This window comes from Diospyros lotus, chromosome 3 (genome assembly GCF_014633365.1).
Source record: "Diospyros lotus cultivar Yz01 chromosome 3, ASM1463336v1, whole genome shotgun sequence".
Classification (NCBI taxonomy): Eukaryota; Viridiplantae; Streptophyta; class Magnoliopsida; order Ericales; family Ebenaceae; genus Diospyros; species Diospyros lotus.
In genome coordinates, this window is record NC_068340.1 from 19,944,519 (window position 1) to 19,969,054 (window position 24,536).

The window sequence follows — 24,536 nt, forward strand, 5'->3', positions numbered from 1 at the left end:
AGAAAGATAAACTAAACCAACAAAAGCCAAGAATTATCTTGGTTCGGAATGCGTTTGGCAAACCTACATCCAACAGTCAACACCCATATAGAGTAGCCTTTATTAGGATAAAAACCGATCAATACATCAAGTCTCTAAACCCTCATCTATATCCCCAAGTACAAGAACACATTCTCTTAAGAATACACAAGACTAAAACCTGTCTTTTTCTTCTCAAGAATGGAAACCTAGCACTCGACCATAGACAATATTAGAAGCTCTCTCAGATTGATAATCGAGTACCTCTCCTACTCTTTTATTTATAGAAAGGGCGAACATCCCAAGGTAACTAACTATTATGGGAATATTACAGTTTGACCCCTCAAATTACTAAGTAATTACACTTATAATTTTAAGCCCTAATTGTTCTAATCTTCCAACCAATATTCTTCAATACTTCACTGATTTTCTACTGCACAAACTATAGGCAAACTCAACAGCAATTGTTAAAGAAAATGAGAAAGAGAGAGAGAGACAACAACTGATGACCTACAACGACTAAGATGACCACGACGAGTAAAAGTTTGAATGCTGATTGTTATAATGAGACCCACAGTCGAGGAGACGGCTATAGAGAACCCATGACCATGGCCACGACCACGGTTATGACAAGGCATGACCCATGGCAACCCATGTTGATGGAATCCCAACTTTTCTTGTAGATGCGACGATGACAAGCAACAGATTAGGCAGGAAACAACCACTAAATCCAGTGGCGGCGATGATGACAAGCATCAGATCTGTTGGTAGCAACGAGCAGGTTGTTCGACGGTGTCTTATTCGATGGCGGGCACAAATCTGGGTTTATGATTTTTGGGAATCTTTTATTTATTTGTGTATTGGATAAGTGATATTGTGTATTTGTGTATTTAATTATTGATTCTGTGTATGTGGGTATTTGATTATTGATTCTGTGTGTGTATTTGATTATTGGTTTTATGTATGTGTATCTGATTATTTTGTGTATTTGGTTATTAATTTGTGTATTTAATTATGTTTCTTTAACACATCAGCTTCCATATCATCCGCCATGTAACTTGGGGCACATGTTTGCTAGATCAAGGATAAAATTGAAATAAAAGTAAATGTTCATTGATCAAATTGAAACAAAGGTTAAAACAAAATAAAATTAAAAAATTGATCCTAAAGTCATAATATATTAGTCTATTCAGCCTATTATAGATAACAATTTTCTTTTGTTTCTATTTTGAAGGACAAATTGAAAGAAATGAGAAGTACTCAAGATGGCTCATCATCATCAGCGTCACATATGATGGATGATGATGTCATCTTCACACAAGTATTTGGTACAAAAAGGTGTTTTGGTATAAGGGGACTAGGTTTAAGAGTTAGTCTTAATAATTATGTTTGCCACACGAAGGCCAAACCTGAGCTAAGTACTTTGAGTGATGATCCAAAAAAAAGAGAGAAAGAAACTGAAGACAAGAGGACTTGGGAATTGAGAGTCGAGCAATCAACTGAAACAAGATAGCAATTGTCTTTAATAGTATTGTAGTTAAGGATAGGTCTTTTGATAATATACTTATTCATGAAGTTATTACATTCTTTTTGTTTAACTGTTATCAATTATGCATTATGATGAGGGAAAATACCCCTGGGTCCGTAATTACTCCAATACATAGCCATTGGCAACAGTGCCACGTGCCCACTAATGAGCTACTTCACTAACGTCATCCTACTTAAGCCTAGAGAAGACACCTGGCAGAGACGTATCACGACACCAGCTAGCCTGTTACTCAGCGGAGATTTTTCACATTCATCGAGATCTATCATCACACCGAGAATCATGGAGATTGGAACTACCTTGAACTCCTCGGAAATGATTAGGGGATCCATATCGGTAAGATCATAGCTCTGCGAAGAACGGGATAGGGATCCCGAGGATTTGGAAAAGAATCCTTATCTCGGTGAGAGGATAAAAAGAAAGGTAATGAACGAGTAAAGCTCTGGACTCTTTTTTGCTAAATTCTAAATTGATATACTTAGGACTTATGTTAACCGCGTAATCTGACTTGAACGTCGGAGTGATCCTGGGGGAGTAAGTCTCTGAAGGTGATCGGCCACCGCATCATCAATTGGCGCCCACCGTGGGGCCGAAGCATTTTTCTTCCTGTCTCTCCAGAGAAGGTTTCCATCGCATTCAAGTTATCTCTCTGTCTCAATGGCGACTAGAAGGCACCAATCTTAGGCTAACGGGGGTAACCCTGCCCCTGAGCCAAGCCAGAACAATCCTCCGAGGAGCCCGCAGAGGAGGGATCGTAGCTCAGATAATCCTCCTCCCCCACCTGATCGGATTACGCTTTTGGAGAATCAGGTCCAGCGCCTGATTGAGCTACTCACTGGTTTTTTGGACCACCAGCACTAGCAGGTCCATCGTTTTCAGGAAGGAGGAAGGCAAGAGCCCCCGCTGGAGGAAGGATCTTGTCTGCGCGAAGCAAATCCTCAGGGACATGGTCGGGAAGATTGACATGGGGAGGCCGAAGAATCTTCCAGCATGTCGTACGTGCAACAGTAACAAGAAAGAAGGTTGCGTCAGCTGGAGGAGGAGATTGCAGCCTTGAAACCGAAACAAGGAAAGTCTCAGGGGACGATGATGAATCAGCCCCTTAGTCAGGAGATTATGGTTGTGATACCGTTGGAGCGTCTTCGCATCCTGGCTATCAAGCCCTACGCGGGGACTACCGACCCAATGGATCACCTAGATCTTTTTACTTCCCATATGATGGTGTAGGATGCATCTGACGCAATGTGGTGTAGAGTTTTCCTGACAACGTTGGAGAGGCATACGCCCGCCTGGTATTCAAACCTAGCTCATCATTCAATAACTAACTTTGTGCAGCTTCGGAGTAGCTTTCCGGCTCATTTTACGCCTCTCCGGAGGCATCGAAGGTCCACTATGGCCCTCGTCAGCCTGAAGCAGAACCAAGGTGAATCTTTGAAGGACTTTGTCTCGCGTTTCAATATGGAAGCCTTGAGCATTGAGAACTTCGACCATAGTGTCGCTATAGTGGCATTTTAGAATACCCTAAGGCCCGGTCCTTTTGCTCAGTCACTGGCTAAAACTCCTCCGCTTACGTTTACGGATATCTCAAGTAGGGCAACGAAATATATTAATGCTGAGGAGGTTATGCAGGTGAAGAGAGCAGAATATACCGAGAAGAAGGAAAAGAAGAAACATCCCAAAGAGCATAAGAGTAAGGGTTGAAGGGAGGATCGAAAGGAGAAGCATCGTCTCGGTGGGAGTCAACCGGCTTTACCCCTTTGAATGCCCTAAGAGCGAAGATCCTTGCCACCATCAAGAGCAAGGATTATTTGAAGAAGCCCCAGCCAATGAGAGCACCATCTAATAAGAGAAACCGGAATAAGTACTATCGCTTCCATCAAGATCATGGCCTTGATACAGAAGAATGCTATCAATTGAAGGAAGAGATTCAAGAGCTATTTAATCTAGGTTTCCTTAGGAATTATGTTGCCAGATAAGCGGATTCCCGAAGGGGGAGGGAGTTGCGTTCGCGATAGCGTAGTCCCCCCACCAAGAGGGACCGAGCAAAGGAGCAAGATCAAGTTCGGCATTAGCCCTGAAAGGAGAGACCAATGCAAGCGGCAGAAGATCATCCTTAGCCCCCAGTATTTCATACAGTTGTCACAGGGGAGGTCCCGGGAGTGAAGGACGAGGAAGATGCACCGAGTAGCCGAACCTCGGGGCTGAAGAGGTCGAGGAAGGGGGAAACGATCTCATTTTTGGATAACAACCTCCCTGGCTACCAGAACTAAAATGATCCGTTGGTAATAACACCTGAGCTTAGAAAATGGGAGCTTCGGCGGATCTTAGTGGATCTAGGTAGTTCTTCAGAAATCTTGTATGTGCAAACCTTCTTGGGGATGGGGTACCGAATAGAGCAGCTAAGACCAGCTTGGGTTCCCTTGGTAGGACTTGATGGGGAAGCAATATATTCAGATGGAGTCATTTAGCTCCCGCTAACCCTGGGAAAGGGTTCCCGAACCTCTCAGGTTGTGCTGGATATTTTGGTGGCAGATGTGCCGACGGCTTATAACATGATTCTAGGAAGATCGGGGCTCAACACTCTTCAGGTTATTCCTAGCACATATCACATGATGATGAAGTTCCCCACGGCTAGCGGGATAGGTGAAGTGAGAGGAGATTTGCGTCCAGCTTGGGAATGTTTCATGGCCTCCATAGGTGTGGCGAGGAGTACGAGGGCCCCATAAGGACAAGGGAAGGAGAATCAGTCACGGGAAGAAACTCCTGGTCATGGAAAGGACTTCGGGGGAGAAAAGGATGAGAGACCCCCAGCAGTCGTCAGTTTTCTATTAGAAGGGTCGGGAGATCCGAAGACGGCAGAGCCCGTGGACAAGCTTGAGGAAGTACCTTTAAGGGAAGATCGCCTTAATCGTTGTGTAAGGATAAGTGCCGAGTTAAAATACCTACTAAGAGGTCAAATCTTAGCCCTCCTTCAACAGTATGCAGACATCTTCACATGGACTGCCCAAGACATGGTGGGGGTTGATCCAAAGGTCACGACGCACAGGTTGGGAATATGTCGGGTTTTTGACCTGTTAAGCAAAAGAAGCGAAGTTTTACCTTAGAAAGAGCCAAAGCGATTGACGTAGAAGTCGAGAAGTTAATGGAGGCACAATACATCCGAGAGGTTAATTATCCCGAATGGTTAGCAAATATGGTGTTGGTGCCCAAATGAGAGGGCAAGTGGAGGGTTTGTATTAACTTCACTGATCTTAACAAAGCTTGCCCGAATGATAGCTACCATCTTCCTTGGATAGATGCCCTGATTGATGGGATGGCTAGCTATTTGCTAATGAGTTCCTGGATACCTTTCAGGGGTACCATCAGATCCCATTACATCCCGAAGATTAGGAGAAGACGGCATTCATCACCAATAAAGTGACCTACTGTCACACAGTAATGCCGTTCAGATTGAAGAATCCTGGAGCCACTTACCAGCGCCTGGTGAATAAGCTTTTTCAACACTAGCTTGGTTGGAATATGGAAGCTTATGTGAATGACATACTGGTGAAAAGCCTCATTGCCGAACATCATCCTATAGATTGGGAAGAATGCTTCCAAATCCTTTGTAAGTTTCAAGTAAACTTAATCCTGTCAAATGTGCTTTTGGAGTTTCAGCAGGAAAGTTTCTGGGTTATATAGTTCATCACCGAGGGATTGAGATGAACCTAGAGAAGGTTAAAGCCATTATAGACATGCCAGCCGCGAGGAACATCAAGGAAGTGTAAAGCCTGACGGGAAGAATGACAACTTTAGGGAGATTCCTCTCTCGATTGGCGGAGAAGGGTCTTTCTTTCTATAAGGTCTTGTCGAAGGTAAAGAATTTTGTCTGGAACAACGAATGTCAGGAAGCTTTTAACAAATTGAAGGAACATCTGGCCTCACCTCCAATTCTCACCAAGCCTCAACAAGGAGAACCGCTGTATCTTTATTTGGCAGTAGCCAAAGAGGCAGTGAGTTTAGTGCTGGTTCAAGAAGAAGATAAAAGGCAGAAGCCTGTTTACCATGCCAGTAAGCAGTTGCCAGGAGCGAAAGTTCGGTATTCTCCCATGGAAAAGTTTGCCTTTGTCTTGGTGATCTCGGCAAGGAAGCTTCGGCCCTATTTTCAAGCCCATACCATTATTGTGCTTACAAGCCAACCTTTTAGGCAGGTGTTTAGTAGGCCGAAGCTCTCAAGAAGGATGCTGAAATGGGCTATGGAGCTTACAGGTTTTGATATAGAGTACAGACCTCGATCAGCTATCAAGGCCCAGGCATTGGCAGATTTCATCGCCGAAGGGGTTGGGTTCAAAAAGGCTTCAAAACAGGATGTAACACCGTAAATTTCTTGAGCGTGTTATAACTTAGGATTTCGAGAATATAAAAATTTTTCATATCACAATAACTGTCATACATCACACAATATCCCAAAAACCCTAATTTTTCACTTTCTCAGCTTAACAAACCTAATAATCGAATAGCTAAGACAGACGTTAAAATCTCAAATGCGGAAGTTAGATCGAACCTAATATGGTTCACAACCATAACACTTTATTTATCATAAAATTGTTCAAGACGTCTACAAAATATATTACATGGACATCATCAAGTGATAACTGAACATCTTAAACATATCCAAAATTACATAGGTTCGCACATAAACAAAAATATGCTAAACATGATACAGACAGCAGATTAAACTTATTCTTCAGCTACCTCATTTCCCTTATAACCGCTCGTTGAACCTGGAACGTTTGAATATTCCAGGGACATAGTCCAATTAGAAGATGAATCTTCTAATGAGAAACTCCAAAAACAGTTTATATAGATGCATGATCAGATATAAAATGTATGAAAAGACAACGAGAACTACTCCGAAGTGCCTCGTGAACACGTCAGCCTCCTCCAACGAGAGCTTTCTCAATAGCGCACTCATACCGCCTCTCGAGAGGTCCCTAACCATGTCACTTCGGCCTGACCTCATTAAACTCATGCAAGCACCACATCCGTTGTTCCTTAGACTCACGGTCTTCCCCACGAGAACTTTCTCGATGGCGCACGCATAGCGCCTCTCGGGGGATATCCAACTTTTGCTCTCGGCCAACAACAAATAGTTACAACAATATGGCCACACGAATTTTATAAATGTAACAGTTAAAAAGCCAATAGCATATAATTTTCAGAAAAATACATTTCATATATGCATCATGATTTCACGCAAGAGAATAACAAGCGTTTATGTGTAAAAACTTCACGAAATACGTCTCATGTAATAGAAGTCTCTCATAAGAGAATAAAAAATAGAATTTGGAGTATAGGAGTCTCATCTTGTTAGTTTATCTCTTTGACGGTATAATTTCACAGCAAACGGCCTAGGTTTCTACAGAAAACACCCGTTTTGGTAAACCTAAGCTCAAATATTTTTATATGGGGTTGAGGGGCATTAAAGTAGGGGCATAACTGAAAATTTTGAAGAAAAATTTGCCCCCCACACGCCCCTGGAAGGTGGCTCATGCACCTTCACGCGCAGCCACTTCGGCGCGTGTATCTCACACGCTGCTACCAGATTTCGGACAACATTGCATCGTTTTCATATTTCGGCCATATCTCCCTCGTTTTAACTCCGATTTGACCCTCGTTTGAACCTACGTGACCCTCTCTTCCCCCTCTACAGGATTATAAAAAAAATGGACTTACCTTACTTTTTTGATGACTGATTTTGATAAACTCCGGCGAAGGCTTGTAACTCTGACGAGGCTCGTTCTCCCCGGCTTCTCCTTCGATTCCTTCTTGCCTTCTTGCCGAACTTCCAAATCTCTCTAGAGAAAGCTCCTCCTCTTAGAGTGCCTCAACTCTCAAGTTTGCTTGGAATGATTTGAGAACAACTCATGGTGCCTATTTATAGATTTCTTCAACCAATCACATGATGCCACTTGTCACAATTTTAGCCATGGACTCCAAAGACTCAAACCTATAATTGAATGGATTTTGAAATTCAAAGCTAAAATGAATTTAACTTTTGAAATCCAAGCTAACACCCCAAACTTCTTTCAAATAACACTTTGGCCCTTATTTCAAGTCCTCAACTTTAATATTTTACCACATAAGCTCTTAATTTTATTCTTATTTCGTTTGAATAATTTTCTAATTACAATTACACCCTCAAACATCAAATTTATCGAGATACTTAAAATCTCAAAATTAATAAATCAAAATTACTCAATATGTACGATTTCCCGAAGCCCCTTACCATCATTCGGCTATTTTAGGCTACAACTTAGCTTAACCGAAAAACCGTCTCTGATTTAATTTCTTTCAGCGTCATAAATCTCGCCTCGGGACGCTCGTCAAAAATATACCTTTATTCTTAGGTATCTAAGATCTAGGGCACTCCTTGCGATTGATTTGGTCACTCGTTGCCATTTCAAACATATTTTTCGATATTTTAAACTCACTTAAAATACGTGACATCTTCACAAAAATATAGGGTATTATACAGGACTAGAGACCATGGGTGCTGGTCGTAGATGGAAGCTCGACCTCGGGCGGTGGCAGAGCGGGGCTGATGATCAGAAGCCCCAAGGATAGACTTGGCCTTATGCCTTGCACTTCGAGTTCCGAGCGTCTAATAACGAAGCTGAACACAAGGCCCTATTGGCAGGATTGAGGCTGGCTGAGCAGTTAGGGGCACAATGAATTGAAGTGAGTTCAGACTCCAATCTGGTCGTGCAACAAGTAAATGGGGAGTATGAGGCTCGAGAAGGTCACATGGCAAAATACATGGCTATAGTCAAGGAGCTGATGACGCATTTTCAATCAGTGACGGTGAAGTATGTCCCTCGAGCTAGGAATGTAAAAGCGAATCTCTTGTCTCAAATTTCTTCGTCTTCCTTCCCGACAAGTTCTCAGGAGATCAGAATTAGTCTCTACCACAAAAGAGCATTGAAGATTCTGCCAAACAACTGTGCATTGAGGACGAGCCTAGTTGGATGGATCCCTTGCTATTATACCTAAAAGAGGAAAGCTCCCCGAGGATGACTCAGAAGCTCTAGAGGTCAGAAGGAAGGCTCAAAATTTTGTACTAGTCAACGGGGAACTTTATAAGAGGTCATTCTCGCAGCCATTGCTCAAATGTATCCGACCACGCGAAGCGGACTATATCCTTAGGGAGATCCATGAAGGCGTATGTGGAAGCCACATTGGGCCCTAAACCCTTAGCCAAAAGGCTTTTCGAGAAGGGTATTATTAGTCGACGATAGAAAAGGACTCGGAGTAGCTAGTCAAGACTTAACATAGATAACAACAAACTTCTAACCTAGTTTATGTACCAGCTGTCACCTTAACTCATCTGGCTTCACCTTGCCCCTTTGCTCAATGGGGCATCGATATCTTGGGTCATTTTCCTCTAACAGCCGACCAAGTTAAATATATTACTGCCGCCATAGATTATTTCACAAAATGGGTGGAAGCAGAACTAGTGGCCTCCATTACTGCTCGACGAGTAAAGCAATTTCTATGGAAGAATGTGGTATGTCACTTCAGAATTCCTGGGGTTCTAATTTCTGATAATGGCACTCAGTTCACTGATCAATCTGTGCAAGAATGGTGCCAGGAGTTGGGAATAAGGCAGCATTTTACTTCGGTGGCCCATCCGCAGGCCAATGGCTAAATCGAGCTCGCTAATCGAACTTTCTTACGTGGTCTAAAGGCCCATGTAGATCAGGCGGATGGCAGTTGGTTGGAGGAATTACCGAGTATTTTATGGTCTTACCGAACCACAGAGAAGGTGTCTATGAGTGAGACTCCGTTCAGCTTGTGTTATGGTTCGGAAGCTTTGATCCCGGTCGAGATATGCATGTCAACCCTCAGAGTGCAACTCTTCAACCTGGAGACTAATGAGCAGAACCTAAGAGATAACTTAGACCTCCTTGATGAACTTCGTGATCAGGCAAAGCTCCGGTAGGTTGCCTACAATCGGCGTATTGAAAGAGACTACAACAGAAGGGTAATAGCTCGAAGTTTCCTTCCTGAAGATTGGGTATTACGGTGAGCAGATGTTCGAAGTGCACGAGAAACAAACAAATTAACGCTGAACTGGGAAGGTCCCTTCAAAGTAGTAGAAGCCATCAGCCCTGACGCTTATAAACTCTAGACCACCGAGTGTGTACCCATTAAAAATGCCTGGAATGTGCAGAATTTGAGGAAATTTTATCAGTAATGTTCTTTATTAACTATGATTTTCTAAAATAAATTCATTTTTTCTCTCCCATTAGCTAAAGTTTCCTCACCGTAAAAGACCCTAGGGGACCACCCCTGACCAAAATAAGGCTAAACCTCGGGGGAGGGGGGGGGCCCAAACCCTCGACAAAAAAAAGGATCAGATGTGATCCTCGAGGGGCCCCGAACCCTCGACAAAAAAGAAAGGATCAGATGTGATCCTCGGGGGGCCCCGAACCCTTTACAAAAAAAAAAAGGGATCAGATGTGATCGTCAAGGGGCCCTGAACCCTCGACAACAGAAAGGATCAAATGTGATCCTTGGGGGGGCCCCGAACCCTCTCCCAAAGCCTAAAGCCTCCAAAAAGCAAAGGATCAGATCTGATCCCCAACAGATTTTTGTCCCTAATAAAAAGTAAGGGAAAGCAATGGAAATCTTTTAAAGTGTGAAAAATGGTTAGATGCAACCCTACAGTTTTAGAATTAAGATCTTGGTTAATTAGCTAAGGTAGGTAATGTTCAAATAAAGAAGGTAAAATGAACAAGTGAGAAAATTTTATTGAAATACCAAGTTCGAGTACAAAGGCATCTATTCCCAGGAAGATAAAGCTGTCAAGACATTAAAGGGGATAGAGTCCACGTCTAAGTTCGGGAAGCACTCCTTCGTAAGTTTCTTTATGTGTTCAAATCCACCCCGAATGACTCCTTCTAACTTCGTCACGTAAGCCTCGAAGCTTCGAAAATCCTCGCAACCATTCTGAAAGGCCATGCGGGCATCCTTTAGGGCAGATTGAAGCTGGGTGTGGGTTGTGCGAAGGCCTTCATTGCACCGAGAATAGGACTCCATTGCCTCGACTTGCCCCTTCTTGGCCTCTTTTAGCTCCAATGTGAGTTTCTTTACATTCTCTCGAAGTAGGTCGTTCGCGCCCTTTGTGGCATCCAATTCCTCCCCAAGCCTGGAGTTGGCCTGGTGAGCTTCCAGCATATTCCTCTGAGGCAGCTTCAGATTCTCGCAAGCTTGAGCTTCGGCTTCATTGGCAAGTTTTGCTTCATCTTACGCTAGCTCAATGGACTTTGTAAGAATATGTACACTGTGCTTGAGGTCGACCAGCTTAGAAGAGAGGGCCTCAAGCCCTCGGAGGCTCTCAACTTTGGACTCCAATAAAGCAATTCGGGCCTAGAGCTCTGACTCTCGCGCGAGCGACTGAATCTTGAAAACCCGAAAGGTTTTGGAAAATAGTGACAAAGTAAGAGTCAAGGCCTATTCGTATGAAAAGAGCCTAAGGGAAAAAGAAAGATGGTAAAGGATTACCCTAAGAATCTCGGCACAATAATTTGGCTTGCCCGCGGCTGGCAAAGCGTTGAAAACAGCTAGGGTCTTAACAGGGGCCTCGATCGCTTCGGGAGTGGAGGTTGCTTCTGCCGAAGGCAAAGAAGAAGTAGACTTTATCCTTCGTTGCTTCGTCCTTCAGGCCAATATCTCCTTTGTGGACAGCACGAAGGCCTCCTCTAACGAAGCTTCCCCTGTTAATCCTGGGCGCCCCTCTGGTGCTAGAGATGTTAATATCCCCTTAAAGACAGAAGGGATAGGAATGCTGGGAGGCGTTATAATTGACTCCATACCTACAGGTGGTCGACCTCCCTAGGCCTCCGCCCTAACTGCCTCAAGGGCCTGGGAAATGGTCTCAGTATCACCTTCGGAGGGGTCTTGGGAGGGGGCGGGTGCTGTTGCAGCTGGTTGCTGAGTAGGTTAGGAATCCCTCTTATTCTTCAGGGCCTGAGATCCGTAGAAGGGCTCTTTGGGCAAGCCTCCGTGCCATCCTTAAAGGCCTCTTGGAAGGTCTGAAGATCCCTCTTCACCGTTTTCTTTGATCTAGAAAAGGCGAATGGTCCTTTATTCTTAACGTTCTTCAGAGCTCTCTCGTGCGACGCTAAGAACCCTTTTCTTTGAGAAGGCTTGGAGACCTTCTCAAATGTTTTCTTGGTTTTGGCAGGGGCCGAAAGACCCTTACTCTCGGGAAAGTCCAAGACCATCCCCACGGTGATGGGAGAATAAGTTATCTCCCAAAGATTTTTAACTGTGAAAGAAAAATAAAGAAGATCAATGTCAGAAAAAGATAAAAGGAATGACGAAGTAATAAGGAGAAAAGGAAAAGGTTAGCGCTCACAGTTCTCACCGTCTAGACCCGCCTGGTTAAGCATTAGGTTGGAGAGCCAATCTTCTTTCCAGTCCCGGCTGGGACCCATGATCCGGCAAGCTAGCTTCTTAATAGCCTCAACATTAGGGCGTTTGCGTTTGGTATCCAAGGTCCACCCGTTGCACGCCATCCAAATCTCTTGCGCGGAGCCAGACATTTTGGGGAAAATAAAGATGAAGCGTTCTTTTTAGTCATCCGAATCCTTGGACCCCCCAGAGAGCATGAGCGAAGTGGCTGAGATTTCGGGATCAAGACGTTTCTTGGACCTAAGGAGGCATCCTTCCTTCACGACCCTAGGCGAGATAGAGATCCAACCACTTAGATCCCGATTGGTGGTAAAGAAATAATCAAAAAGCTCTCATGTAGGTTCCACTCGGGGAATATGACAGATGACGATGAAGCCCATCAAATACCTCCATCCGAAGGGAGACAGCTGGGCTGGGACAATGGTAAAATGTTGGAGCAGGGACATAACCCTCCCTCGGGGAGGCAGGTGGAAGCCCCTATTAAAGGCACACTTGTAGACACAAAGACGCCCTGTGACAGGGTGACATGCTCACAGATGGGTGCTGAACTCAACCTCCTATTCTTTGGGAATATTGTATTTTTCCCTGAACTGTTGACACTCCGACTCGCTCATCCATTGACAGGGAATGGAGGAGACTGGGTGGTTCTCCCACTTAAGAAGCTCCACGCAGGCCGAGTTAAGCCTCATAGACCTGGTAATCACCATCGTAGAAAAATTGGGAAAGAGAAGGTGAAGAAGATGCAGAAGGAAGGAGTACTCACTAACATGACAATCAGCTAGGCAAAAAAAGGATTAGGAGAAGAAGACAATAGAAGGATAAGAGTCGTTTATTAAATCCCTGGTGGTGGAAAACCAAAGGGCAGATAATGATGAGTATTGACTACCCGAAAATTGCGCGTCTCGAGAGATAAAAAGGTTTGGACAGCACCTGGGGAATAGATATCGCCATCAGAGCAAGTCGATAACCACACCCTACAAGCGCGCGCAAGAAGAGGGGACATCCCAGCTCTTTAGACCCGACAACCCTCGGGATGAAAGATGGCGCGAACCCTCGGAGACTTCGACACTCCTATAGCCCTTCAAGCTAAAGGGCTCGAGGAGTGGGGGGGGGGCAAGTGATGAGGGAAAATACCCCCGGGTCCATAATTACTCCAATAAATAGCCATTGACAGCAGTGCCACGTGCCCACTAATGAGATACTTCATTGACGTCATCCTACTTAAGCCTAGAGAAGACACGTGGCAGAGACGTATCACCACACCAGCTAGCATGTTACTTGGTGGAGATTCTTCGCATTCATCGAGATCTATCATCACACCAAGAATCATGGAGATGGGAACCACCTCGAACTCCTGGGAAACGATTAGGGGATCCATATTGGTAAGATCACAGCTCTGCGAAGAACGAGATAGGGATCCCGGGGATTTGGAAAAGAATCTTATCTCGGTGAGAGGATAAAAAGGAAGGTAATGAACAGGTAAAGCTCTAGACTCTTTTTTGCTAAATTCTAAACTGATATACTTGGGACTTATGTTAACCGCGTAATCTGACTTGAACGTCGGAGTGATCCCAGGGGAGCAAGTCCCCGACTTCATTGCAGGTATCTGGTTCGAGGTAGAAGAAGGTGATCGGCCACCGCATCATCACATTAATATCTCTTATAGGATCTACTGAAAAGTAGTTCAGATCATGACAACTATGCTGCTAACTTATCTGTGTCATTGGGATTAGAAGGATTGGAGGACGAAAGGAACACTCCCACTCAACTTAACAGAGATGTAAGTTTTTCATAATTCTTAATTCCCTATATCTTTAAAATTTACTTGGCCAGGTCGAACATATTTTTAGTTTTGAAGGTTATTTTATTTGGTTGGTTAAATGAACTTGAATGTCATATTTATCGGATACAGTTCCAGTTGCTTGAAAACATGTCCCTTTAAGCTTCATCAAGGAGTTCTTGAATCATTGTTAATTTATTTTAGTTCTATTGAAACTATTAATTTATGTACTAATTATCTTGTAATTGAATTTTAGGTGCTCTCACAGATGAGAACAAATATTCACATTCATTGTTTTGAAGAATATATAAGAGGTTGAAACGTTTTTAATTTTTGGATACGTACTTGTTCTAATTTTTTTTGGATAATGTCTCATCATGAGCACCCTCACTTATCAGTCTCACAGTCAGGGGCGGAGCTAAAAGATATTTTCAGTGAGGGCAAAATTTAATGGAGGGACAAGGCTCAGTGAGGGCCAAATTAATGGAGGGCCAAGGTTAATGGAGGGCCAAGGCCTAGTGTGAGCCAAATTAATGGAGGGCAAAGGCCCAGTGAGGGCCATGGCCTGCACTGGGCCTATGCTGGCTCCGCCCCTACTCACAGTACAATAAAAAAAGTAAATCAAGAAAATTTGATGGCCATCAATTTCGAACCCAAGTGTAATAGGCAAACGTGATGGTGTGACACCAAACAGTAATCGCCAGAACCATCAGGCCAAGCCCCTGGGGTCACTTGTTCTAACTTTTTGTTATTGTAATTGGTTGCTATGTGTTGAAGTCATTTTGTTCTTTGGTGCACACTTATACATATTATGAATTATATTTGGTATTAATATCTCCTAAACATAAATTTGGGTGATTTTGATTAGCAACTCAATGGGTAAAGTCTTAATAAATGGTTGAGTAAAATCTTACTACCAAATCTTCATTACGTGGCTTGATTTTCATCTCCATTTAAGCTAAATACAATACTTAACAAACAATCATCATTATGATATTTAGAAAAATATTAAGAAAAAAAAAAGAGTCTAGAAAATGTAGTGCAAGCAATAATTCAGAAGGAATTGAAAGTGAAAATGATGTTTCACATAAATACTTTAGAGCATGAAGATTATTAGCATAGGGTTGAGTGTCCTAGTCCTATATATATATGGACTGCCCCACACTTAGTTCACCATATTTCTCTTAATAAGTAGACAATAGGACCCCTATTTTCATATTTCTCTTAGCCATAATATGAGTTACAAAAATCCCCTATATATCCATTTAAATTAACCAACAACAAAAAAAAAAACATATTCTTACAATTTAATAAAACATTCTACCAAAATGATGATATGTTGTTGGTACTCTTTTTGTGATATAAAAATGTTTAATATATAATTATTAATGCATTACACTATTTTATATAATATTTCTTTTAACTTATCATAATTTTTATCAAAATGAATAAATTGTGCGCCCATGTTCATATGACATAAATGATAATGTGGTCGATTTTAATGTTAAATTAACCAGATATTTCATGATTTTTTTCTATTTAATTTAAATAGTTTTCAAATTTAAAATTTTCCAATCAATTCCTGAATTTTTAGAAATTAGTCACAATACTTCTTAAATTAACTAAGGTACCCTTGAATTTCGATGACTTAAAAAGGTTGTCGTGACTAATTTTAAAATTTAAAAAATATCCCGACCAAAGACCCAAAAGACATGTACAATTATTTTTTTAGTAAATTTTAATATAGAAAACCAGTTATATTAGAAAACTATCTTACGAGCTTAAAAAAATTTATGTTTTAGGAAATCTTCAAGCCTTAAATGGTAAAAAAGAAAAAAAAAAGGCCTGAAATTGATGCTTCGCATAAATATTAGATTGAAAACAAAGGTTGAGGAGATGTGAAGACTCTTAGCTTATAAAATCAGTGAAGCACGGAAATAGTTCAGAGACGACATTTCGGAGTTGTCGAATCATTTTCGAAATGAAAAGCGTTTCTCATTTTAGAATTGTTTATATATATTTTTTTTTAAAATAATTGTATCTCAATTTCTATTTTGTATCAAAAATATTTTTTATTTCCCTTTTTGTACAACTTAATATAAAACAACAAATTTTTATCCCATTAAACTATAAAGTATAAACAATAATACCCCTAAAATCTATCTATCTATCTATTTATTGAATCACAAAAATGGCACAACTTTCCCTCCAGAAGCATCTAAACAAACAACTGAGAAGGTATTTTTTTAGTATTTCAATTTTTAATTTTGAGTTTTGTATTTTGAGTATTTTTTTTTTAAATTTTTTAAAACCTATTTTTTTTTATTATTCTGAAAAATTATTTCTTAAAACAAAAAAATTAAAAAATGCATTTATTTTAAAATCTTAAGAAAAATTATTTTATGATATTTTATTCCTAAATTAGCCACAACCATCGCTATTAGTGGTCACCAGCGACCACTGCTAGTCGGAGATTCTCACGATCAAAGCATATCATTAGAAACGTCAAGTCAATAGGGTTAACATACACAAAAATGAGCTAATTTCAACAGTTGAATTTTTATAGATCTAATTTTTAATTTTCAGTTAAAACTGAAAAATGCGTTGTTAGTCGTCACTGGTCACCGTGGCTAATGGTTTCCGGCAATCAGAGGAAACCACTTGACATCTTCATCTTCATCTCCATCGACTAACATATTCAAAAATCAGTAAAATGCAACGGTTGAATTTCCATATATCTAAGCTCAAACTTTCGGCCAAATCCAATTTTTGGGTAGGCAAGATGGAGAGAGAGAGAGAGACGGCGATGGTAGGAGCTACGGCGGTGAGAGCGACGGGGCAGGTTTTTGTGGCCTAGCGGGGTGGGGGTGATCGGGTGGGTGCGAGAGGCATTGGCGAGGAAGATGGTAGGCGGTGGAGAGTTTCTCTTTCAAGGTCAAGGCTAGCTGAATATGGGCGACGATGGTGCAAACAACAACGATGGTGATGTAGATGTTATGACCAAAGCCCTGGTCGTCAATGGCAACGGTGATGGCTGATCGCCTAGAAAATAGAGATGACAAAGAGATGGTGGAGTAGGCGGTCAATGCACACACACAAAGAGAGAGAGGGGGGAGGGGAAGGAGGTGCTTGTTTTTTATATTTTGAATTTTTTAACATGTTTTGGTTAAAACATTTAAAATAATATTTTATTATTTTATTTTTATTTTTTTTTGAAAATAACAAAATAAATATATTTTCAGTATTTTAAAAAATTAAATGTTAAAAACAATTTAAAAACAACAAAAAGAAAATGTCTTAACAATTTGAAGGCTTGACCAAAAGATACTGTGGGGGTGTGTGAACACCCTTCTCTCTCTCTCTCTCTATATATATCTATCTATATATAAATAATATAATGTTATAAGAATGAATGACTGAAAACAGCTAACAATTTGGAGGCTTGACCAAACTAAGTCCGTAAGAAAAGATTTATTATAATAAGAAGCTCTTGTCCCGAGGGCCGGCCTAGAGAGAGAGAGAGAGAGAGAGGGGAAGGACAGTGTAATAAAGATTATAATCTAAAATGAGAGTTGGCAATGTCAGTTGCTGGCTCAAGTTGCTATTATTATTGCTGGTTAAATAATAATGTAAAATTAAAACCAAATTAAGAATTAAAATTAAAAAAAAGGGTAAAAAAAGCTAAAGCCTAAGACTGCGAGGTTGGCTTCGTCACATTCTTAAAAAAAGGTGAATTTATTATCTCTTCCTTTGCGTAGTAGATTATTTCACAGTTTGCAGTGGCGGTGGTTAATCATCAAGAGCTCTCTTTTTGATGCAGGCGTGGGTATAAATGCTGGACCTTTGCTCTTTGGTCTCTCTCTCTCTCTCTTTCGTTTCATTCAAGTACCCAGTTTCTATTTCCGATTTCCCTTATCTGCGCTGCTGCTTCAGAAGCTTTTTCTGATCTGTTGCGCTCTTTGGTTGAAGGCTGTTTTCCTTTCCCCTTTTCTATCGGGAAACTGATGAATTTTCATCACTGACAGTACATACCAGTTGACGAGTTGAACAACGGGTGGGTTTTTTGAACAAAAGCCTCCAAATTCAAGAGAAAGTTGTCTCAGAGGAAAGCTTCTAAATGGTGGACAGAGAACCCAAAAGCGGAACAGCTTCTGAAACGGGTGTCTTTCTCTTCTCCTTTTTTGGTTGGCTCTCGCTCTCTCTCTCTCTCTCTTTATGGTTTCTCTGACTAGGGTTTCTAGTGCAGAGTTTTGAATATGCATTTATGATGATGAAATCAATGCTTTCTCCTTAATTAATGGCTTCTGGAAGCTTTTATGACCTCTTTACTGAACTGGCTTCGTGTTTTCTTTGTCAATTGGGGGGATTACCTAGTGTAATTTTGGGGGGGAGTACTACAAATTCAGTGATAGCTTTGGGAATAGCAGTTGCTGTGTAAATGTTTGATATATGGTACATATATTGGTGCTTGGTTTTGTGTTAATGCTTCGGATTTTCTTCTCCAGCTCTTGAATTCATGCGGCTCATCCATCTGATTACTTCTTCTTAGCCTTTGTCCTTTCTGCGTAGCATATGAACTCTGTCCACAATTGCCACTATCCATTTTTCCTTATTCTCTCTTGGTTTTATGAAGTTAATTTCTCGTCATCTGAAACTTCTTGATAAAATTTTGCTTCGGGTAGGGTTAAGATGGTTTGTGTATGATGTCTTTCACTTTTCAATTTTTTCTAGGTCTTTAATCAATATGGAGGATATTGGAGAATAGGGATTTTGGGAGCTTCCAGTTTGTAAGAGTTATCTGAACCCTTGGCACTTGGCAGGCTACTTCTACTATCCTCTCTGAGGAGAAATGGATATGAGTGGCAAGGATAACTTTCAACAAGACAAAAAGAATGATGATCTTATGAGCTACCATTCGCCCAATGTCTCCTTGAATTGGCGATTCGACGCTTCCAATCTCCCAAACACATCAATGGGATTGATTCCCACCGGCAACCCCATTGCAGTTTGCAAAGGAGATTTAATAGAGTCTTCTTCTTGTTGCTCTGCCCCAATGATGGACTCATTCTGCCCAACGGTCTGGGACCATCCCACCAATACACAAAACTTGGGGTTCTCGGACATGAATTTGCAGGACATTGCTGGCAGTTCAAACACTCAGGGAATTAGAAAAGCCCCTATGGGTCCTTTGAATGTTGAGAGAACATTTGATATGGGTTGGACTGCACCAAATTCACTGGTGAAAGGGGGTATGTTTTTGCAGACTGCCCCAGGAATGCTTCCTCAGAGTTTATCTCAGTTTCCAGCAGATTGTGGTTTCATTGAGCGAGCAGCAAGGTTCTCATGCTTCAGTGGGGGAAACTTTGGTGATATAATGAACCCTTTTAATATGTCTGAATCTGTGAACACGTACGCTAGAGGAGGAGTGCTGATGCAGCAATCGCAGGAGCTACTTGCCGGAAATGGGTTGAAAACTGTTAACAGTGGGCAATCCCAGAAACATGAGGTGAATGTGGCCGAAGCTTGCAAAGATGTTTCCTTGTCTGTTGAGCAGGGGGATGCTGAAGGGAGCCTAGTCAAGAATGAGAAGGGTGAGGGCTTTTTACGGCCTCACAATGAAGCTAAACCTGTTGGTGTCTTGGGTAATGAATCTGATGAAGCAGAATTCAGTGGCGGCGGCGGCGGCGGTCAGGAGGATCCTTCTGCGTTGGAGGGTGCAGGCGCAGAACCTTATTCTTCCAAAGTACTTGGCTTAAAGAAGAGGAAAAGAAGTGGTAGTCAGGTGAGCCGTATATATACTTCACTTCTACTTGAGCTATAATAGGTGCTTCAAATTATTGTTTACTTGTAGATTATTCTTATTTTTATGTGGTAGAATAATGAACCTGATCAACTCAAAGAAGCTTGCCGACCACCGGGTGAAACTAAGGATAACACAGAAACCCAACAGAAGGAAGATCAAACCCCAGCTTCAACAGCTAACAAGTCCGGTGGAAAACATGGTAAACAGGGGTCTCAAGCTTCATCACCAAAGGAAGAGTATGTCCATGTTAGAGCCCGAAGAGGCCAGGCAACAAACAGCCATAGTCTAGCAGAAAGAGTAAGAGATTCTTATGAAGTCGACTTTCAGCTAAGCAAATAATTATTGTCAATCTTTGTTTAATGTAATTGATTTGGATTACAGGTTCGGAGGGAAAAGATCAGCGAGAGGATGAAGTTTCTGCAGGACCTTGTTCCTGGTTGTAGCAAGGTTGGTTTGTTGTAATAGATGCCTTTGTGTGTATAATCAAGTGGAATTCTCAGTACCGAATCTATGTTAAGTTGACAGTTCAATTTATGAGTATTGGTTGGGCTTCTCAGGTAACAGGGAAGGCAGTTATGCTGGATGAAATCATTAACTATGTACAATCACTTCAACGGCAGGTCGAGGTAGGCTTGTTGATATTCCCCTGGGGTGTCTATCTTTCCACTGTTGTTATTCCTATTGTGACCAGATACTTGATTTTATAAAATCTTAGTTGAGACAGTAGAAAGTTTGAACTGCTTATCTTACCCTGACCGGATGCTTTCACAGACAATTTTGACAACAAAATACCATTTGTATCTTCCCTCATGGACATTTTCCTTGTTCTTCTTATTCTCTTTTAGGTTCCATTTGGTTGGATGTAATTTTTTTTTTTTTTTTTGCTGGGTGATGTAAAATGTTTTTCATATAAAAAGATATTACACAAGTGACTTTTTCCTTTTTGTTTTTAATGTTTGGCTAACTTCAAATTTTCTTTTTCCATAACCAGAAGGAAAAAATTAAAAAACACCACTATAAGAAGAACCAACATTTTGACAGGATTTGATGAGTGAGCAATTCAATTTGATTTCTATCTTAAAGCAATTGGGGGATAAATCAAACCCAAAATGTTTGAATTTCATTTTCTACTCCTGCAACAGAGAACTAAGCAATTGCTTTTTGAGGACAATAGACAAAAATGAAGAAAGAACCTTTTAGTTCATTGTAGGTTAGCAAATCAATTGTGAATGTAATTTTGAAAAATAATTACAAAGTGAGACAATATTTGGATGCCCTAAAGAAACCCAAAAATACTGGGAAAACTGCTCTATATTTCCCCAGTGACAGTCCAAAATAGATGATCAAAGAAAACTTCAAACCAGTGATGGAAGCAATTGAGAAGAAACAATATACCAGGAAAAAAAAAAACAGTTAAATGGAAACTCACAGTAGTTGGAGGATGGTAATCACGGAGACAGGTGAATCAAGATTACAAGATTATTAAAGAGGGATGTTTGAATAGAGAATCATACAAGTGGAAGAGAGAAGGAGTTGGAGAGGGGGGGGGGGGGGGGGTGGAGGAGGCTCTTTGTTTCCCTTTTAATTGAGAAAGGGAAATGGCTTGTGAGAATTTCGAGTCCAAATCTTGGAAATTTGATGAAAATAATGTACTTCAAAATTATATTACTTACTTTTTCTTTAACCGACCACTCAAATAGACTACTTTCTTATAAGACAAGATGACTGTTTATGTTGAAGGATTCTAAATTTGTACCAGGGAAATGTCAGGCCACTCAAAATAGATTACAAAGCAAATCCCATGTGAATCAGATAGTGAAATTTAGAAGGTGAAAAGGAAATTTTTTTTTTTTCAAGAAAAATGTGTGGTAGAAGAGATTGGATTGTCAAAAGAGAGGCAAACCAAATATGGGTTGAAATGGTTGCTACCATTCCAAATGCTACAAAAATGGTTCTAGGAGAGTCAAAGGGAAATGAGAAAGAGTCTGGGTGTTGGAATGAAGTGGTACAAAGAAAAATTCAAAAATAAGAGAGCTCATTATAGGACTTTACATAAATTTCTGTAATGAAGAAGCCAAAAGATGTATATTTCCCACCCGCACCCAACCCCCAAAAAAAGAAGCAAAAAGGTAGGCAGTGAAGAAAAATCAAAAGCTTATGAAAATTTATACCCATGACTTGATAAAATAGATGGGGAAGATATATATATATATATATATAAACTAGCTAAAGAAAGAGAAAGAAAAGCAAGAGATTTCATGTCTTTCAAAATGCATAAAAGAAGAATACCAAAAAAATACTAATAGATGAAGGTGTGGTCAAGAAGGTGAAGTCAATATTTCTCAAAGGATGAAGGTGGAGAAACAAGTTTTATATTGGGGCATTTTAGTAACTCTGAAAAAGATAAGAACTACTTGTTTTGTAGACATGTATGTTCAAACGGAATAAAGTGAGCACTGAAAAAGATAAAGAATAATAAAGCAGTTAGGCCATATAATATCCTGATAGAAGGATGGGAGAAGAGGACCCTTTTTTTTTCATAATCATTTAATGTGATATTTAAATAAAAAAGATGCTAGATGAGTGGAGGAAGAGTACTTTAACTCCTATTTACAAAACTGTCAAAACATAGATGTTTAAAGTTGTGAAAAATAGAGGGAAATTAAGCTAAGGAGCACACAACAAAACTTTTGGAGAGGTGATTAAGCAAAATTAAGAAGAGAAGTTAATGTGTCTGACAACTAATTTAATTTCATGTCTGGTAGCTCAATAATGGAAGCTATTATTTGCTAAGGTGGCTAATGGAAATGCATAGATATGAATAAAATTAGTAAAAGCTTATGACAAAGTTCATAGATAAGTCATGGGGAGGATTTTAGAGAAGAAATGAATCTGAATTGTTTATATACAAGTTATCAAAAACATGTATCGTGGAGCAAAAACACATTATAGCATGTGGAAACTTTGGTTGTATTGGTTGATGGATAAACTCATAAAAAATTTGCATGTATCCAATTATTACTGAATCACATAAAAAATCAGCATTAAGCCTGTACCTATTTACCTTAGTGATGGATAAACTCATTAAACATATCCAGGTAGGAGTGTATTGGTTGTATGTTGTTTGCAGATGTTGTATTGATGGATGAGGCAAAAGGAGGTGTGAATACCGAGCTCAATATATGGAGGAAAACATAAGAATTTAGAGGTTTTAAGTGAAGGATATTGCAAACCAAATATATGCAATGTAAGTTTAGTGAAAATATAGATATGGGTGATGTTATGGTGAAATTTGAAGATCAAGTCATACTAAGAAAATATTTGTTTGAATATCTTGGATTAATCATCCAAAAAGAGGGGGGAATTAATGAGAATGTTACCCAAAAAATTAATTCAGGATGGTTAAAATAAAAAAGTGCATCTGGAGGTCTATGTGAGAATATTCTTTTAGTACTAAAAGAAAAATTTTATAAGACTAACTTTGATTTATGAGATAGAATGTTTGGGTAATAAAGCATCAACGTGCAAAATAGAGTGTAACGGAGATGGGGATGTTAAAATGAATGTGCAACGCTACAAGAAAGAAAAAATTAAAAATAAACTTTTGTTGTTGTACTTGTTCTTTAACCGAACAAAGGAAAATAAGTAAAATATTTTGCATCCAAACAAATGGAGCCTTGAGAGAGAGAGAGAGAGAGTTGCTATTTTAAAACTTTGTCAGCACTCATTATGGTTTAGTTTTTTGTACAGCTGGTAAAACTTAATTCTCTTATTTTCTACCAACTCATGAGCTGATCAGTTAATGTGTAGATATCTTTCTCTTTCAGTTTCTATCAATGAAGCTTGCAACAGTTAATCCACGCCTGGACTTCAACCTTGAAGGGCTGCTTGCAAAAGATGTAATTGATTATGAACCTGGACGCTCCATATAATACTATGAAAATTGGTATATTTGCATCAGTTTTAAGTTCTTAAATTTGCTCTTGGACCCTGCAGATGCTTCAATCCCGAGCTGGCCCATCTACACTAGGATATTCGCCTGATATGACTATACCCTTTCCTTCACTTCACCCAAACCAGTCAGGATTGATCCAACCAGGTCTTGCTAATATGTCAAGTTCTTCAGATGCAATTCGGAGATCCATAAATTCCCAATTGATGGCAATGACTGCTGGATTCAAGGAGACTACACCACAGGTAGATTTTAATTTGAGTATTGCAAACATTTATTCTGGTTCTGTGTTGTCATATGATGGTTTGTGATGTATCTTCTTTATTGTACTTCTGTACTCCCCTTTCTGGCCCTTAGACCATGAATTCTTCCAAATGATACGTACCTCTCTTGCAGGGTCAGTGATTGCACCCCTGACCACTTATTACTTGAGAATCTCGGGAAAACCCTCTAAAAATGCACATTTAACGGGAAATATAAATTGGGTGTTCATTTCTTCATTTTCCTCCTGCTAGCATTTTAATTGTTGACATAAATTTCAACGGGGTAGCCACATTTGTCTCCATTGGGATGAAAATTCTCATTTCAACATATTATGTAGGTTCATCATGTTATCATGGTTACTACACCTTTTACTTATTTTTGTACAGGTACCCAATGTTTGTGGTGAGGATGAGCTTCACAATGTTGTCCAAATGGGCTTCAATTCCAGTGCTCCACTTGACAACCAAGATTTAAATGGTACAACTCCTTAATTTCACACCTTACCTTGTCACAGAGGGAGTAGATGAGTCTGAGAGGTAACAACCACTCTTTACACTTGCAGGTTCTATTCCATCAGGACATATGAAGGCTGAACTTTAGCCGCCCTCCTACATGCTTGTGTTATTAAGTGGAAAACCCGGCTCCTTGAATTTCCTTTTTGAGATGCCGAGGATGATAATGGTGTCACCATTTCCTAGTTCAAGATAAGCATGCC

The 24,536-nt window shown here is 40.4% G+C and overlaps 1 protein-coding gene across 3 annotated transcripts; it reads left to right on the plus strand.

Moving 5' to 3' along the window:
• Positions 1 to 17,539: 17,539 nt before the first annotated feature.
• LOC127797299 (transcription factor bHLH49) lies at positions 17,540 to 24,532 on the plus strand. 3 transcript variants are annotated; one of them, XM_052330088.1, is made up of 10 exons: positions 17,540 to 17,655; positions 17,828 to 17,986; positions 18,534 to 19,584; positions 19,678 to 19,902; positions 19,987 to 20,052; positions 20,163 to 20,231; positions 23,433 to 23,504; positions 23,602 to 23,802; positions 24,208 to 24,298; positions 24,384 to 24,532. In XM_052330088.1, exons 3-10 carry the CDS (start codon positions 18,652 to 18,654, stop codon positions 24,419 to 24,421), a joined length of 1,695 nt encoding a protein of 564 aa, XP_052186048.1. In that variant the 5' UTR covers positions 17,540 to 17,655; positions 17,828 to 17,986; positions 18,534 to 18,651; the 3' UTR covers positions 24,422 to 24,532. The 3 variants fall into 3 exon arrangements, with proteins under 3 accessions (XP_052186048.1, XP_052186050.1, XP_052186049.1); XM_052330090.1 differs by lacking the exon at positions 17,540 to 17,655 and having other exon boundaries at positions 17,665 to 17,986; positions 18,623 to 19,584; XM_052330089.1 differs by lacking the exon at positions 17,540 to 17,655 and having other exon boundaries at positions 17,665 to 17,962.
• The last annotated feature ends 4 nt before the right edge of the window (positions 24,533 to 24,536 follow it).

What these genes read in the sequence shown, in the direction of transcription:
- LOC127797299 (XM_052330088.1), top strand. Translation starts at nt 18,652, where the DNA reads ATGGATATGAGTGGCAAGGATAACTTTCAACAAGACAAAAAGAATGAT. An exon ending in GCCATAGTCTAGCAGAAAGA is followed by an intron (nt 19,903 to 19,986) that starts GTAAGAGATTCT and finishes TTTGGATTACAG; the next exon opens with GTTCGGAGGGAAAAGATCAG. An exon ending in TCAAGGAGACTACACCACAG is followed by an intron (nt 23,803 to 24,207) that starts GTAGATTTTAAT and finishes ATTTTTGTACAG; the next exon opens with GTACCCAATGTTTGTGGTGA.